The sequence below is a fragment of the Eptesicus fuscus genome, chromosome 20 (assembly GCF_027574615.1).
Source record: "Eptesicus fuscus isolate TK198812 chromosome 20, DD_ASM_mEF_20220401, whole genome shotgun sequence".
Lineage (NCBI taxonomy): Eukaryota > Metazoa > Chordata > Mammalia > Chiroptera > Vespertilionidae > Eptesicus > Eptesicus fuscus.
In genome coordinates, this window is record NC_072492.1 from 51567058 (window position 1) to 51584391 (window position 17334).

The 17334-nt window shown below is 55.4% G+C and overlaps 1 protein-coding gene across 1 annotated transcript; it reads right to left on the bottom strand.

The window, feature by feature from the left end:
* Positions 1–607: 607 nt before the first annotated feature.
* Positions 608–17219, bottom strand: RAB40B (RAB40B, member RAS oncogene family). Its single transcript, XM_008154964.3, has 6 exons — positions 17001–17219; positions 5236–5296; positions 4179–4239; positions 3345–3422; positions 2359–2581; positions 608–1398 (listed from the first exon to the last, which is right to left on the bottom strand). The coding sequence occupies exons 1-6, from the start codon at positions 17161–17163 to the stop codon at positions 1127–1129; spliced, it is 858 nt and encodes a 285-aa protein (XP_008153186.2). The 5' UTR covers positions 17164–17219; the 3' UTR covers positions 608–1126.
* Between the last annotated feature and the right edge of the window lie 115 nt (positions 17220–17334).

Consider the following 17334-nt stretch of genomic DNA (forward strand, 5'->3'; position numbering starts at 1 on the left):
CTTCCCAGACGGGCGCCCTCGGTCCCAAGTGGCCCTTGAAGAACGTGGGCTGGAACTGCCCTGATCACAGGCCGTGTCCAAGGGGCCCACGGAGGTCAAGCGGGTTGTTCGAGGGTCCGCGCCACGCAGAGGGCTCGCGGTGGTTACACGTGGATTTTCACCTGCGTGGGAGTCGGCGCCCTGAGGCCACATTGTTCAGGGGCCAACGGTGCTCCCCTCTTCCTGCCGCTACATTTCTTCTCAGGAAAAGGAATCTTTTTCAGCAGATGATGCAGTTCAGGAGCGGCGCCCTGTTGCCAACGCCCCACACCTGCATGGACGCCGTGACCCGGCGCCTGAACCAGGCGGTGAAGCCAGGAAGTAAAGGGCTGTAGATACAGCCAGACCCTGTCCCTTCCACTGTTCCCTCCCGCGCCCGTGCCCGCCTTTTCCCGCCCAGACGCTCGCCTTGCCCACCCAACTCTGCTGTAGCTGCTCTGGGTTCGACACAACCAGAGGTATCTTTGGCATTTTCTTTTCTCTGCTTCATAACGTGTGGAATATTTTATACAAAAACAATGTAGATGGACAGAAAAATATGCATATAAATCACTTATTAATCCCGAAACATAGTAAACAACATAGCAAAAACTTTATCAAACCCGTTTTGTACAGAAGTGGGACGGATCTGTTTTCCATGATCCCAGATGCGTCCACAGCGTTTATAAATTAGTTAAAAAGGAGGTTTACAAAAAGGCCTCTCTCCTCGTGTCGACTCGACGTTCCCCGGCGCCGCTGTCAGGGTCCCCTGGACTTACACGCAGCACACGCACATCACCACTCTCATCAAGGCCGCTGTGCTAAGGGAACGTTGCACCGCAATTGTGGCATAAATAATATTCGAACTGCACGGGATTAAGAGGCAGGCAGAGTACCACTCTCCCCTTTATGAACACACGTCTAACACAAGAGCTTCATGCACATCCACGTGGAAACAACATCTAACCGTGGCGTGGGTTTTCATTGCCCGGAGCGCAGGGTCACCGTGAGGGCTGGCCAGTGTTCCTCGGCCTGGCGTGGCCTCCGGGCTCCCGTGGGGCGGCCGGAGTCCCCCCGGAGTCTGCAGTGGGTGCCCCGCTCCCGCCTCCTAGGAGACTTTGCAGCTGCTCCTGGCACAGCGCTGGGGCGGGCTCTGGGGCAGCCGCGCGGCCTTGCCTTTGCGCAGGCTGCTCCTCTTGTGCAGCGAGCCGGCGGTGACGGAGTAGGAGCGGCCGTGCATCATCCTGGCGTTCAGGCCGTTGGCCATGGAGAAGGACTTGAGGTGGCTCCTCAAGGCGAGGGGCAGCGGGAGCTTGTCCACCAGGTGCACGGGGGTGCAGGACACCACCGCCCGGCAGCACAGGTCCTGCAGGCTCAGCACTTGGGAAAGAAGAGAAACCGTGCTCAGGCGGTCCCTGCCGCCGACCTCAGGGCAGCCCGGCCCACCTACCCACCACCTTTCCCAGGACCTGGGGTGGGTGGACCAGGAGAGCCAGGGCTGACGCTCCCCACGCACCCACGGGCAGCCTCTGGCAAGACTCGGAGAGAGCCATCTGCTTTCGTCACCCTAAACTCAGTTTGTCCCCCAAAACCCGAGAGGCCACCATCTCTCCCTCAGGTCTGAGACTCGGTGAGGGGGAGGGAGGGTGTCCCAGGAGGTCGCCCCAGGAATTGTAATATACATTCTACTGCCAGTTACATTCTTAAAAAGACCATTGCCCGGCCAGCGTGGCTCAGGGGTTGATGAGCATCAACCTATGAACCAGGAGGTCACGGTTTGATTCCCGGTCAGGGCACACGCCTGTGTTATGGGCTCGATCCCCAGTGTGGGGCGTGCGGGAGGCAGCCCATCAGTGATTCTCTCATCATTGATGTTCCTATCTCTCTCTCCCTCTCCCTTCCTCTCTGAAATCAATAAAAATATATATATATTTTTTAAAAAGACCCTGCACACTTCTATTTCTCAAGTTTCTCTCTTTATAAACGAAGTGGAAAGGGAATTATTCCCAACGTGATGAGCTCTTCCCAAAGCCATCCGCAGGAAGGTCGAAGGTCATGTGGAAGCCACAGACTGCCCCAGGGGGTCCCTCTTCACAGGCTGGGGGTCCTGCTCAGGCACAACCCCCCGCTCAGCGTGGTCGCCTGCGGCCACCTTATGGTAAATGCGTCCGCCTCTGCCTTCGGACAGATCTCAGCAGCCTCCTGTGCGGCCAGATGGAGCCGTCACCGTGATTTCCCTCTAAGTCAGCACAGCTATGCCCTGGGAATGGGAGTGGCGGCCCGAGGCAGGTCCTGGGAGGGTGACCAGCGCCCGGGGCTGTGGGACAGCTCAGTGCCTACCCTTGCTCGGCCGCCAGAGCCGGTCCATCCCGTGCCGCAGCAGCACGATCCTGGCCAGCTCCGTGAAGGACTCGGTGATGTTGAAATTGCACAGAGGGCTGACCTCGAAGAAGGTGACGCCCAGGCGCTCCGCGTAGGCCTGGGCCTGCTCCGTGGGCACCTGCCGCTTGAAGGCCAGGTGCAGGCGGTTTCCCACCAGGATCTTAGGGACCCCGGGAGCGTGCTCAAGGGTGAAAGGAAGGCAAGGAAAGCGGGTTACTTGTGTGAGCTTTGCCGCTGGCACCGTAGGTGTACTGGGGTACTAGATGGCATGCCCCCCAAGTTTATGCGGACCCAGAACTTCAGAACGAGTCTGTATTTGGAAATGGGGTCTGTGAGGATGTGATTGGTTGAGGTGAGGTCATTGGGGTGAGCCTAAGCCCAATCACCGGGGTCCTCATAAGCGGACACAGGGAAGGAGGCGGTGACCACGGATGGAGACAGGGAAGCAGCTCCAGGCCCAGGGGCCGCCGCAGCCACAGCAGCGGGAGAGACAGGAAGGAGCCTCCTCAGGACTTTAGGAGGGAGCGCGGCCCTGCCCACGCCTTCATCTTGGACTTCTGGCTTCCAAACGTGAGAAAGTAAGTGTGTAGCTTTAAGCCACCTGGTTGAAGGTCATGTGTTAGAGCAGCAGCAGGAAACTAAGGCGGTGGGTGTGGTCTCCGCCACGCCATGTCCCCATGGGCAGTGGGGCTGGTCAGGGCGCCAGCAGGCAGCAGCCCGATCACTGCCCGTGACCCCACGAGACCACAGCAGGGCACCCCGTGGCACCTGACCACATGCAGGGCCCGGACTTGGGATTGCAGGTTCTCGCATCAGGGCGGGTCCTGTGCTGGGAGGTGACACCTCCCCCTGGGGCTGAAGCCTGGTGCCCTGGCCCACACGCCCGGCCCCCGCCCGACACCCTCGCGCCCACAGGGAGGGAGCGCCGGCGCTCCGAGGCACACCTCATCAATCTCCTTAATCCAGCGGTTGATGCCGTCGAAGGACCAGCGGTTTGCGATGTCGTAGACCAGGATCACCCCCTGGGGAGAGGCACCGGCTGACCTCACCGCAGGCGCAGCTCCGGGCTGCACAGCCACGTGAGGGCCACGCAGTAACAGACTCACAACAGCCTACCACCCAGCGTGCTTGTTCTAACACGGGCTGGTTTGGGTTTATCCGTCAGGTGTAGCAGTTATGTGATTATTCCCACTGTTTCCCACGCTCGTGGCTAAGCCCTCAGACCTCAAGGTGGGCTGGGGACTAGAACTCCATGCCCCACGTCCGCAAGCCGCTCCAGGGACACAGGCCTGGGCAGCCCGGGCTCACCAGCCAGGAGGAGCAGAGCCCACCGTCGGGGTGCCGGGTGCACACACACAGACACACGCAGGACCATTAACACAGGTGCACACACATGCACATGAACAGCCATGCACACACAGGGACATTTACACCAACACAGGTATGCACATGTACAAACACACATGTGCACACACACAGCTCCTGTATGCAGTGTGTGTACAAGCACACATATGCACAACAACACACATGCATGCAAACACAGGTGTGCAACATGAATACACCTGTGCACGTATAGACAGCCTCACACGTGTGCATGAACACACACATGCATAGAACAATGCGCACAGGCACATGCGCACGTCCAGCCCTGACGCCAACAAAGGCTTGTGAGCCACCAAACCCTCCACAGCCCGCGGTTTACACGTAGAGCTCAACTGCCTACGTGTCCAGGAACGAGCATCCCACATGCCAGCGCGACCTCCCGCTCAGGGGGTTACCTGTGCGCCCCGCGAGTAGGAGCGGAATATGGTACAGAATCTCCCCTGCCCGGACGTGTCCCTGGAAGGAGAAGGTGTTGGGGACAGGTGAGACATTGCCGCTTCTTCCTGACCACGGGGCACCCAACGTGGGACCCTCATCAGCCGGTGGCCATGCCACGGAAAGTCCGAGACCCCCACGGACGGTCACCTCGTCCCCTGGGGGACCTGGACATCGGAATGTCCTGGGCTTATGCTCTTTTCTGGTGGTCATTCTGTAAGTCAAACTAGAAAAATTAGTGACAGGTTTCAACACCCTAATTCTGACATTTAAACAAATCTAGTGTAAGCTTCAAAATGTTGTGGAATCTGGAGACAAAGCTGTGTTGTGAGGGATGTGAATCTCATGCGGGGGGGGGGGGGGGGGGGAGGTCGAAGGATTTGGCGGGATCCCTTGGCTTCCACTAACTCTGAGTCAATCATGTAAAGTCGGACCCACATATGTGTGCTGGTGACCTTCCCCAGACTCAGGGAGAGAGGCAAGGCTGGGAGCAGCCAATCAGCCCCAGCTGAGCCTCGGGCGCTCAGGCCTTGCCCGAAGGCGGGGCAGCTAGAAGGTCTGTGGGCAAGGAGAGCGACCCTGAGGGACCACGCCCAGCTCTGCCCTGGGCCTGCAGGGCCATCATGGTTCCTGCCTCAGCCAGAACGTGTGGACAGTTCACCTGGCCTCCTGTGCCCCGCCGGGGTGGGGGGCTCCCGCGTGGGTGCCCAGGATGTGGGGGGTGGGACGTGGAGGAAGCCGAGGCCTGTTTAGATAGTGCTGAGGGGGTGGACATTCAGAAGAAAACTTGGAGCCGCTGCTACTCGGCCTCTGAGCCCCGGGGAAGTTCGGGCCACAGATTCCTGGCAGACAGCGGGGCCCCCAAGGTCCAGGGCTAAAGCTTCAGGCCCAGATAACAGGGTCAGCCCCTCCTTCGGAGAGCCCCGGGCCAGGTGGGACGGGAGAGGATCTTCCCCAGGTGCAGGCCGGGCTCTGAGGGCGGGGCCTGCTCAGGGCCCAGGCGGGCGCCAGACTCACCAGAGCTGCAGCTTCACCCGCCGCCCGTCCAGCAGGATGGTGGTGGTCTTGTAGTCGATGCCTGTGGAAGAGGGTGGGCGGCTTGAGTGGGAGCTGGCTGCAGTGTCCCCCCAGTTATCCTCCTCCACAGGGCGTGGGGGACTCACTGTCACGCTGGGGAGGCAGGACTCTCACCCTCTCTCCCTGCAGATGCACGGTGTTCAGGCTGGGAGGGCTGGACCCTGCTTGTGGGTCTCCCCGGATGGCTCGGCCCTCTCCCCCGCACCCCCCGCCCATCCGCGCCCCCTCCTCTCACGCAAGGGGCTAAACAGAGGTGGTTCCCTCAAATTATCACCCCGAGGATGTCACGTTATGGAGAATGTGAAATCAGATGGGAAACACCACCGCAGCTCTGCAAGCACCGACGTGTGTGCTTGTGCATGGAAGTCTCTGGGTTGCAGAATCTGGATAGTTTTTACTTAAAAAAGAACTTTCACTGTTTTCAAGTTTTCTTCAATGAGCATGTATTTCTTCTAAGATCAGAAGAAGAAGAAGAAGAAAAACCAATAATCATTTCCAAGAAGGAGAACTATTCCTCCCCATTCAGCCAGGAGCCAAGTTCCTGCTTCTCTGAGAACCCCTCCTGTGTGCACAGAGCGAGTCTCCGAATCTGAGGACGAGAACACGAGAACACGAACAGGGTGGGCGACGAGGGCAGCGAAGAAAGGAGAACCCTTTCCCCAAAGCAGGACCCGGCCGCTTAGCAAGCGCAGAGGCTTGTGGTGCTGGCCTTGCCTCGCCGATGGGCTCGGCACCAGCGCCCCAAAGCACTCACACCCGGAGGAGCGGCTTTGAAGACTCGGACATGATCCCACTTTGAACGTTTGCGCAAGTAAAGCTGCTGCCTTAGCCTTACACGTCTGGGGGCAAGTGCCGCAGGGAGGCAGCCAGAGAGGGGGAGAGAGGGCCTGGCCCTGCAGGGATCCTGCCGTGGGTGCAAGGCTCCTCCAAAATGCAACAGGAAAGACGGGGTCGTCTTCAAGGGCTTGACCTGTGCTCCCTGGAAAGATCTAGAATGTTAGGCTAGCCCCCTCCCCTGCCCAAAGAGCCACGAGAAAAACAATATCCTGTTCATATACTACCCTTTACCTCTTTGCACACAATATGCCACAATTGCCTAATCCTCCCAGCTTCCAACTACACGGTAACATTTAGTCTAGTCCAGTGGTTGGCAAACTCATTTAGTCAACAGAGCAGCAAACCACGGCTCGAGAGCCACATGCCGACCACTGCCCTAGGGTATTTTCCCACTGATTTTAGAGTGGAAGGGAGGGGGAGGAGGGGAAGAGGGAGAGAGGGGGGAGAGAAAGGGAGAGAGAGAAAGAGAGAGAGAGAGAGAGGAGAGAGAGAGAGAGAGAAATTGATGAGAGAGAAACACATCGATTGGTTACCTCCCCCAGGTATGTGCCCTTGACCTGAAGCCACCCTCCAGTGTATGGGTGATGCTCAACCACTGAGCCACACCAGCCAGGGCTAAGGTCTCCTGTCTGTAAAGCAGGTTGAGGGTAAGACGACGTGCCTTGTGGGGGTGACAACAGATTCAGCTCCCCATTCTAGGGCACAGCACCCGGGTTGCTGAGGCTGAGCATGGATTTTGCAGAAAGTCTAGCTCAATAGCTTCAGATTCTGTGAAATTACTCTTTGGAGCAACTGACTACCAAGGCCTTCCTCCCAGCCCCGGGGCTTGTATGGCATGAGATACACACACACACACACACACACACACACACACACACACACACACTAAATAGAATACACGACTGCATATGACACATAAATGGGATCTATATAGACATATATGGTAAACAGAACATTAACTTTATATTTAGTCCATTAACTTTGAAGTCGCTAGAAAATTTATTTTGGGAAACATTCTGTTTCCCTTCGGAATGCTGGGCATTTTCCTCCGTCGACATGAAGCAATGAATGCACTTGGGAATCTGCTTTGAGTCTGGAGAAAACTTGGGCTGTGGGGTTCCTGCGTCCAGGCAGGGAGAGGGGACCCTCGCCCTCCAGGGCCTGCAGAGATGGTTCATTTTTAAGTTTTTGTTTTGGTTATTTTTTGTGGGGGTTCACTGTTGTTCCTCACTGCTTTGACTTAGAAAGTGCGCTCATGTACTTACTGTTTTAGGTCCCAAAGTTTTTTAAAGAACTTTTCGTAAATATAAAAATTCATTGCTGATGGTCTTTTTGAGCACCTCTGAGTTTCTGAAACTACATTTTTGTTTTTCTTTTCATCCAAGTCGTGGGTACACATGGCCTCCAGCATCCACTCGTTCTGGGACTTAGCATGGGAGACGGCAGGCCCCAACCCCCGCTCCCCTGTCTGCACCCACCCGTGTGCCACCCCCCCACCCCATGCTAAGCCTTCCTCATTATTTCTCTTGCTCTCTGTCTCCAAATCTGTAAACAACAAGCTTGTATTCCGACTTCCTGACTTTTCCGTTTTAGACACTGACTGCCCACCCTGAAGGTGAGAATGTGTTCCGTTCACTGACACGCCAGCTGCCTCCATCTCTAACCTCTGTCTCCGTCTCTGTCTCTGTCTCTGTCACACACAGTATAATTATGCTGCAACGTTAGCCAGATCAATGTTCGATTTTTACATCAATGTGACCAAGTAAACCCCACCCACAGCTGCCCCATGTGGGATATTGTGTTTGATTTTCCTTCATGTACAAACTTGTTTTCACGGGAGTTTAAAACAGCCTGTTTATTTTCTCAGTTTCCTCTGCATTTACCACTACGTCTCCTCTCCGCACTCCCAGCCTTCCTGGGCATCTCGGCAAGCGTCTGTCCTGCCGTCTGTCCTGCTTCCCCTGCACTGGGAGCGGCTGTCCTGGCCCTCCCTTCTCTCCCGGTTCCCATGTCTCCCCCTCTTGGCGTATTCCTTCTCTGGTTTCCCCGAGAAGGGTGCGTGGAAGATAGCTTTTGAGTCTTTGGATGTCTGACGTGTCTTCAGTCTACCCAGGTACGTGCTCTTGTCCGCAAATAGAACCCTCAACCCTCTGTGCGTGGGACGATGCTATAACCCTAAGCAACAGCGGCCGCAGGACCTGACATTCTTTTTTTCTTCTTCTTTATATATATATATATATATATATATATATATATATCTATATAATATTATATATTATTGATTTTTTAGAGAGAGGAAGGGAGAGGGATAGAGAGCCAGAAACACCGATGAGAGAGAAACATCCATCAACCGCCTCCTGCACACCTCCCACCGAGGATGTGCCCGCAACCAAGGCACATGCCCTTGACCGGAATCGAACCCGGGACCCTTCAGTCTGCAGGCCGACGCTCTATCCCCTGAGCCACACCGGCCAGGGCAGGACCTGACATTCTTGAAAGGCGTCGTGTCAGTGCCGGGATCAAAAAGTATAACTCACATCTCGGTCCTCAACTCACTCACCAGGAACTCTGTCCATCAGAAATAAAAATACACAAAAGCTTCCAGAACAAAGCCTGTCAGAATGCTCGAGTGAGTCAGAATAAGGGACAAGAAGAGATACAATTTTAGCCTTCTTTAAAAAAATAAAAATAAAAAAAAGGAAACCTCAAATGCCCAGCCGGTCAATACGCTTTTAGCTCCGCAGGAAGAATAAATAATTTAGGAGTCTATTTCCACTCCTCCACCACCTGCTTCTTCTATTTTAGCGAGGCAGCGGCCACGGGGCACCGTCACTAGGGGGATTTGATTACGGTGTAAATATGGGTTAAATGCCATTTACAAACGTATTTGTCTTTGAGAACCTGACTTTTGAGAAACGTATCTTTTTTATTTAAATGTTTCTATTGATTTTAGAGAGAGAGAAGGCGAGAGAGAGATTGAAACATAGGTGAGAGAAACCCCCACGGGCGGCCTCCTGCACGCTCCCTGACCAGGACTCGAACTGGTGACCTCTCGGTACATGGGTCACGCTCAACCACGGAGCCACAAGGGCCAGGCTGAGGAACGTATCTGATGCTGAGCTAAAATATCCGACGGAAGACTGGCGGTTCCCGGGGACGGGACGAGGGTAATGTTCTGGAATTAGAGAGTGGGGATTCATCGAGACTGAACGTATTAGCCGCCACTGAATTGTTCCCTTTAAAATGGTTCCTTTCGCCCTGGCTGGTTTGGCTCAGTGGATGGATGGTCGGCCTGCGGACTGAAGGGTCCCAGGTTCGATTCCGGTCAAGGGCATGTACCTTGGTTGCGGGCACATCCTTAGTGGAGAGTGTGCAGGAGGCAGCTGATCGATGTTTCTCTCTCATCGATGTTTCTAACTCTATCCCTCTCCCTTCCTCTCTGTAAAAAATCAATAAAATACATTTTTTTAAAAAATGGTTCCTTTGCTATCATGTAAAGTTGACCTCAAATATATACATGTACATATGTCCTGCCCAGAAACTGACTCTGCCTGGCTTCTGGGATGGGAAGGGCACATGGGTGGAGGGGTGAGAAGGGTTGGAGGAGGGAGGGCTGGAGGAAGGGCCCGGGATAGGCTGGGAGCTTCAGCCAGGCCCAGCGCCTGCCCCTCGGGACCTGGGATTTGACGCGTGTCCACCACATGGGAACCCACTCGCGGAGCAGCTACCCTGCCCTGCGCAGACTCTGCCGTCTCCTTTCTGAAAAGGAGAGTGTGTTCCCTGCTTGTTTCTCTGTCCTGGTTTTTCTCAGAGACAGCAAAGCAGGGGGACCTGGTGCCGTCTCCTCGTGGCCTGGCTGTATTTACGACGCGACCGCTGTAAACTAGCTCTTGCTTTTATTTTTAATCAAACAAAATGCCAGTCCTGTCACGAGTCACCGTATGATTCAAACTCATGAGCAGCCTCGGCTGAGTCACGTCTGGGGGCGGGGGATCCATTAATTATTAGCTGCGAGAGGTGGGAGCCCCGAGTGGCCTGAGCTCACTGTCGGCGGGAAGAGCCGTGGGTCAGGCCTGCATGGTTCTCCCCCAGCAGCTATGGGGCGTCTCCCAAGAGATGACCCTTCGCAGTGGTTCCAGGCCGGAAACCAGGGCATGCATGGAAAGATCTAGAAGCCAGGCACAGTCTCAGGGCTGGAACCGCAGGGCGGTGACGCAGCCCCTGACCGTCTCCCTCCCGTCAGGTTCCAGAAGCGGGTCAGCCCCTCACTCCCACCCGCAGAGTCTCGGAACACGAGTCACGTAAGTTCCCCATCATGAAGGCCCCCGTCTGCAGGGCTGCCTGACCCCAACCGGGCCTGGAGACGGGACTCTCAGCTGTGAGACACGTTCAAGACAGATCAAGACCTGGAACCAAGTCCACGCAAGGAAACTCACGCCGCAAGGCCCAGTCCTCAGGAATGTCACGATCGTGATTACGGTTTGTGAGAGCAGAGCTCGCTGTCACGAAAACAACGCCGTCTGAAGGGCTACAGAAGCAGCTGCATGTTCTGTGCAGATCACAGACTAAAAGTGTAAATAACCTGCTTCCTCAGTGATAAACCGTCAAAAAGCTCTGGCCTTTAATCAAAGAATAAAAACAAAATAAGTTGGTTGTATGTACATATATGTAGTTATACATAGATACGCATGCATATATACGTATATGTATACTACATGTGTAAAGTATATTATATCTAAGCATAAAACACATTTCTAGCCCAGCTGGTGTGGCTCCGTGGTTGAGCATCGACCTATGAACCAGGAGGTCACGGTTCGATTCCAGTCAGGGCACATGCCCGGGCTGTGGGCTCGATCCCCAGTGGGTGGCGTGAAAGAGGCAGCTGATCCATTGTTCTCTCTCATCTTTGATGTTTCTCTCTCTCACTCCCTCTCCCTTCCTCTCTGAAACCATTAAAACATCTTAAATAAAGAATCTCTTCCACTGTAGCGTGTGTGCCTGACGTCAGCTGGTCAGCCCGCGGCCCCCTGGGTGTCAACCCAGCCTCCCCCCGACCCCGCCACATTCTCACGTCACAAGATGAAGGAAACGCAGAACCACGGGGAGGAATCACCAAACTGCAAGGCACAGTGGGCCCCTGGGAAAGGAGTTGCTGGCAGAGGAGGAGGTGGCTCAGAGGACAGCGACAGCCGACTTACCGCCAGGTCCTTAAAGCGGGGCGAACGGCACCCCTGGAATGGAAGAGGTGCCTGTTTACAAACACAGGGGCACTGGCCCACTTCAAAAGCCCCACAGCGTAGCGTCTTGGGCACAAAGGGCACACGGGCCGTGCAGGGCCCAGCAGCTGACCGCGACCGAGATGCTGGCGGCATTTTTGCGGGCGGTGCAGACGTGGGACCAGCTTCAGAGACAGCGGAGCTCCCGCGGCGACGTGTGGGTGGACAGGATGGAGGAGGCGCCCTGGGTCCAGCGAGAATTTGGTCAGGCCTCCAAGAAGGGGCCAGGCAAGCTGAGTGGGGCCCACTCCAAAGGTCAAGCCGATGTGGGAGCCTTTGACATGGTTTGCTTGTGGATCTGATAAAATCTAAATCTCTGATTTTTTTAGAGATAGATTTTTATTTATTTCAGAGAGGAAGGGCGAGGGAGAGAGAGAATCACTCATCGGCTGCCTCCTGCACGCCCCACACTGGGGATCAAGCCTGCCACCAGGGCACGTGCCCTAAACCGTGGATTGAACTGTGACTTCCTGGTTCATAGGGCGATGCTCAACCACTGAGCCACAGCCCCTTGGGCACTGCGGCTCTTCCCAGTTTTTGCTTCTACACAATTCATTCTTTGTAGCCAGTTAAGCTGAAGAAGCCTGGGGAGAGCCCTGACCGGTGTGGCTCAGTGGATAGAGCGTCGGTCTTCGGACTCAAGGGTCCCAGGTTCGATTCCGGTCAAGGGCATGTACCTTGGTTGCAGGCACATCCCCAGTAGGGGGTGTGCAGGAGACAGCTGATTGGTGTTTCTCTCTCATCGATGTTTCTAACTCTTTCTCCCTCTCCCTTCCTCTCTGTAAAAAATCAATAAAATATATATATTTTTTTAAAAAGAAGCCTGGGGAGAGAATTCCAAAGGTTCCCCACCTGCCAAAACAGTGAAGTGGCCGCAGGTGCTCTGGGTGATAAGCCCCTGCTGCTTCTCTCCACCTGAACAGCCAGGCTGGTGAGGGGTGAGCAGGTGTAGACGGTAGAACCACCCGGCTCAGCCATGTCCACTCCGCAGCCACCACGGTGCCCAGTGCCAGCAACAGAGGACACAGCATGGTGGGTGGACGCCCAGCCCAGGAGCTGACCGCTTCCCTGGAGAAACCTGGGCTGCCAGCTCTGAGCCTCCCCCTGCCAAGCACCTGAAATCAGGTTCGTCCTGGGTTGGGGACTCCAGGGATTAGGGGGCAGACTAAAGGGGTGGTCACCCTGCAGGGAGGAGACCCCACAGGACAGAGGGGAGAGAGACTTTTAAAGAGAAACCCGAAAGGCATTTAAAGAGAAAAGCTGATACCAATGCAATATTATTATTTTCAAATACATAGACGAATGTATGACTTAATTTTTAAAAACCCAATGCATTAAACAAATGTACTGTGTGTGCACACATGGCCCTGCCGTGGGTAGAGAGTAGAAGGCCATCGACCGCCTCTTCTTTAAGGAATTACATCGCAAAGAAAAGGGTACGATATGATGCAACTCTCAGGCCAAACTTGAAGTGATGACTTGAAAAAGTCGAGATTTAAATCTTCAAGTGGTTGCCAAGGGAAACCGACAGCGTAGCCATAAAACTGGCAAATGCACCACTGTCTGCAGCATCGCAGAGGCAGCGGGGAGGGTGCCTGCATCTCCTGGTGGAGGTTTGTCAAAGGCAAAGAGAAAGGACAAGAACCTGAAACCGAGGTCACTTTCAGGAGAGACGTTTCAATGCTCCTCGGGGGGGAAAGCCACCTCTCTGAGCCTCTTCTGAACCAGAGGGGCCACAGGGGGTGTGATCAGGAGTAGGGCCCAGAGCCAGCCACCCTGTCCCGCTCGGCTCTTACACGTATGCTGTGTGATCTTGAGGGAGTTACTCACCCTCTCTGGGCCTACGAATGTAACCTGTCTCAGGAGATGATGCTTCTACACTATCGATAAGGGTGAGGTATTATTATAGAAACTGAGAAAGAAAGATGGGATTTTCCTGCTGGGAAAAGAAGCTGAAGAAATAGCCAGGAGAAAGCAGTGAGAGAAAACAGTCTCATGCTAGGGGGGGGAAATTGGGAATCAAGAGGTTGTAGCATTTAGTGTCAGAGTTTTAAAAACTGAAGATGGAGGCAGAGTCAGTGTCAGAGTGATGTGAAGTGAGAAAGACTCAACCAGCCATTGCTGGCTTTGGAGGAGGAAGAAGGGGCTGTAAGACAAGGAGTGCAGGCTGATTCCAGAAGCTGGAAAAGGCACCCCCAGCGCTGCCCACACCTGGATGTTAGCCCAGCGAGGCTGTGTTGATTCCTGACCCCTAGGATTGTAAGATAATAAAATTATGTTGTTTTAAGCCACTAAGTGGGTGAGAAGTTGCCCAGCAGCAATAGGAAACTAATACTAGGTGTACAGGTTAATAACGCGGGTTTTTTTTCAATGGATGGAGTTACACATATGTTGATATACATGTGATTTGATATGTATGCTATTTTGTTGTGTTGCTCCTCCAGATGACCACTTGTTCAGAAATTCAGGAAGAAAAGGCAAATCGCCCACATGGGGGGGAAAAATCAGCTGACCTCAGGCTTCACCACAGCACATCCAATGCCAGGGAGGTAGTGGGACAATAGTCACAAAGTGTTGAGGGGAAAAAGATACAACCTAAGAATATTATACCCAGCCAAGCTATCCTTCAAAGATAAGGACAGTGGACTAGACGTTCTCAAATGTGAAAATGTTCGGGAAATAGTCATGAGCCCTCCCTGGAAAACGACAGGGAAGGAAATCTAGCGAATTAGAGGGAGAGCAAAGTGAAGAACTCACTGACACAGTGGAAACAGGACCGGTGGTGAGCACTGAGTCCTTACGAAGCAATTATGGTCATTGTAGCAACAACACAGTGAGTGTTATAAACCTGGGCAATGTGAAAACAACAACCCAGGCTGCAAAACTCGGGTGTGGGGTGGGCGGAGGGGAAGGGAGACGCGAAGCTGAAAATGCCTTTGAATGTCAGAAGCACCCACAGTTTTGAAGTAAAACCTGTCTTTAAAAAAAAAAAAAAGAAAAAGAAGATTCCTACTTTTCACAATTTTTCATCACCTCTTTTCTGAATCCTAGAAGAATCTTTCAATAAATCAAAAACTCACAAGGGACACATCTATGACAAGGAAAAAACTGTGGAAGAAAGCACTGTGTTTAGAACTCCTGGGTTGGTCCCCTAACAAAGAGAAAGGAACGCACCGGAAGCTTAGTCAAGCCCTTGTTCAGGCGGATCAGGAGCTCATGTTTGCCCCACATCATCACCAACCGTACAATTCAAAGCACCCCACGCTCGGGCCCTCAAACACACACAGCTGTCAGAGCGCCATGCCTTAGCTGTTGAATGTGTTACTCCTCCTCCTCCACTGCGGCTCCTCCATTCACCTGCGGAGCCCTGAGGGCCCAGCTGTGGAGCAAACCGCCTGCCCTCCTGGAACTTAAACTCGGGGCTGCCCAGTCCAGCAGACCTCGGCCACCTGTGTCTGCCACTAGCCACGTGTCCCTGCTGGGCTGGAGATGTGGCTAATGCAAACTTTCAATTGCATTCCATTTTAACTACTTTAAATTTACTTACTTATGCTTGTATTGATTTCAGAGAGGGAGAGAGAGAGAAACATCAATGATGAGAGAGAATCATGGATTGGCTGCCTCCTGCATGCCTCCTCCTGGGGATCAAGCCCACAACCCAAGCATATGCCCTTGACCGGAATCGAACACTGGGACCCTTCAGTCCCTAGCCCCATGCTCTATCCACCCAGCCAAACCGGCTAGGGCTTAACTACTTTAAATGTAACTACTACTAAATTTAAAAAGCCCTGTGCAGCTAATGGCGTCATCTCGGACAACACTGTTCTAGAATCTATCGGAATCTGCATGGGACCTCCAGGTGGTCCTCTGTCCATTGCAATTTGAGGATGAGTCCAGGTTCTCCTCGTCGGCTCATGCCCATTGTCCCAAACTCTCCCGGCTCTATCTCCACACCCTCCTCCCGGCCACTCTCCCTAAGATGACCCCGTGTTCTGTTATTCCCTTGCTCAGGAGCCCAATGCTCCCTCCTGCCCACTCCTTTTTAATATATATTTGTATTGATTTCAGAGAGGAAGGGAGCAGGAGAGAGAGATAGAAACATTAAGGATGAGCATCAAACCGAGATCAGGCTCACGGTGGATGCTTAACCACCTTGCCACGCGGGCAGGGCCCAGCTTTCCCTCTTTCCCTCCCCTGACCCCCATGTAGCCCACCCGGGGTCCCCCCACGACTGCTGCCCTTCAGGGATGCCCTGCACCCTCTACTGAAGCAGAGGCAAATGCTCTCCCTCTTCCCGCCTCAGATCCTGTTTCTCTCCTGGTGAATCCTCCCCCCACCCCACCCCACGCTGTGCAAACTACTCCTTTGCACGGTCTTCCCAGATCTATCCTCCCTGGAGAGGTGGCAAGCACACCCAGGCTGGCCTCCACCCCTGGGAGCACCCTGCCCGTGGCTAGATGGGATGCTGCCCAGTTCATGGACCTCTTATTAAAGCCAAATAGATCTTCACGGTAAAAAGGAAAAGACTCCGCTCTCGGGGCGAACCGGACTGCAAGCCCAGAGCACAAGAGTGAGTGGCAGAGGCAGGGTCTGTGCTCAGGTGTGGCTCCCACCCTGAGAGGATGCTCAAAGGTGACCAAGCACAGGCTTCCTTCCGCACCACTCAGTCTGCACCAGCACAGACCCCGACTGCCCCAGTCTCCTGGCTCAAGTTTCTGCCCACCGCACTTTCCTCTCCTCTCCCCCGCCCTTCTTTCCCTCCTAAGGTCCACCCCCTCTTGGGGTTGCGGCTGTCAACCCTCAAACCTTGGGGAAACCCCTGTCCAGGAGCTCTGGGACCGCGGGCCTCCCCTCCCCTCCACCGGGACCCCACGCTCTTGCAGTTTCTCCGCCCCAGACCGCACTCTGCAGCGTCACTTAGGTTCCTTGCCCTCCCGGGCCTGTCCGCCTGGACCTGGAGCCCTCGGGTCACGCCGGGAACCCTGGAGAAGCCCCCAGACTAGGCCTCTTGCGTCTTCTCTCGCTCCTCTTCCATCCGACCCACGCGCAGAGCAGCCACCTGGGAGCCTAAGCCGCTCCCCTTGGATCCCACGCTCCCATCCGCTCCCGTCTCCACACCCCACGCATTCTTTCCAAATGCGTCGCGCGCACGTGGGCCTCCCTGTGGGGGGCCCTCCAAGTCCCCACGCTCTCCTCCGCCTCGCAGTCACCCCCAGGTCGGGAGGACCTCCCGCGGCCTGCCCAGCCGCTCGCTCCCTCCAGGCGAGAGGACGGAAGATGCGCATCTGCGTCCGCCCCAGGCTCCCCACGAGCCGCCTGGGTCCCCCACGTGCGGGACGGGGGTGCTGCCGGAGCCGCCCGCGAAGTGTGGGCCCGATCCAGGCAGAGACAGGCCGGTCCCGAGCCCCACGCTCCGCGCACCCAGCTCCGCTCCTCCCCGACCCTCGGTGCGCTCCCTCCCGGCCCGGCCCGGCCCGGCCCAACTCCTCCCCCATGCCCAGCCCCGCTCTCCCGTTGCCCACCTGGCGCTTCCCCCCAGACTCCCACCCGCCTTGCACCCCCCGGCCCCGCTCTTCCCCGCCCCGCGCTCACCCGCCGGGTGGCCGTAGGGGGACTCGGCCGCGCCGTCCTGCAGGCTCGCCAGGATCTCGCCCTTGCCCACGTCGCTGTCGCCCACCAGCAGGAACTTGAGCAGAAAGTCGTAGGCGCGGACCGGGCTCCCCAGGACGCTCATGGTGCCGGCGCCCGCGCCCATGCCCGGCCCGCGGGACGGCGCAGAGGAGGCGGCGGGGCACACAGGCGCCGCGCAAACCCGCAGTCGGCGGAACGCTGGGCTCCGTGCCCCCACCGCCTGACAGTGTGCGGCCCCGCCCCGCCCCGCCATTGGCCGGCCGTAGTTGCTAAGGTAGCTGCGCGCGCTCATTGG

What these genes read in the sequence shown, in the direction of transcription:
- RAB40B (XM_008154964.3), bottom strand. Translation starts at nt 17,163, where the DNA reads ATGGGCGCGGGCGCCGGCACCATGAGCGTCCTGGGGAGCCCGGTCCGC. An exon ending in CGGGTGAAGCTGCAGCTCTG is followed by an intron (nt 4,240 to 5,235) that starts GTGAGTCTGGCG and finishes TTCTCCTTCCAG; the next exon opens with GGACACGTCCGGGCAGGGGA. An exon ending in CCTACTCGCGGGGCGCACAG is followed by an intron (nt 3,423 to 4,178) that starts GTAACCCCCTGA and finishes GCCTCTCCCCAG; the next exon opens with GGGGTGATCCTGGTCTACGA.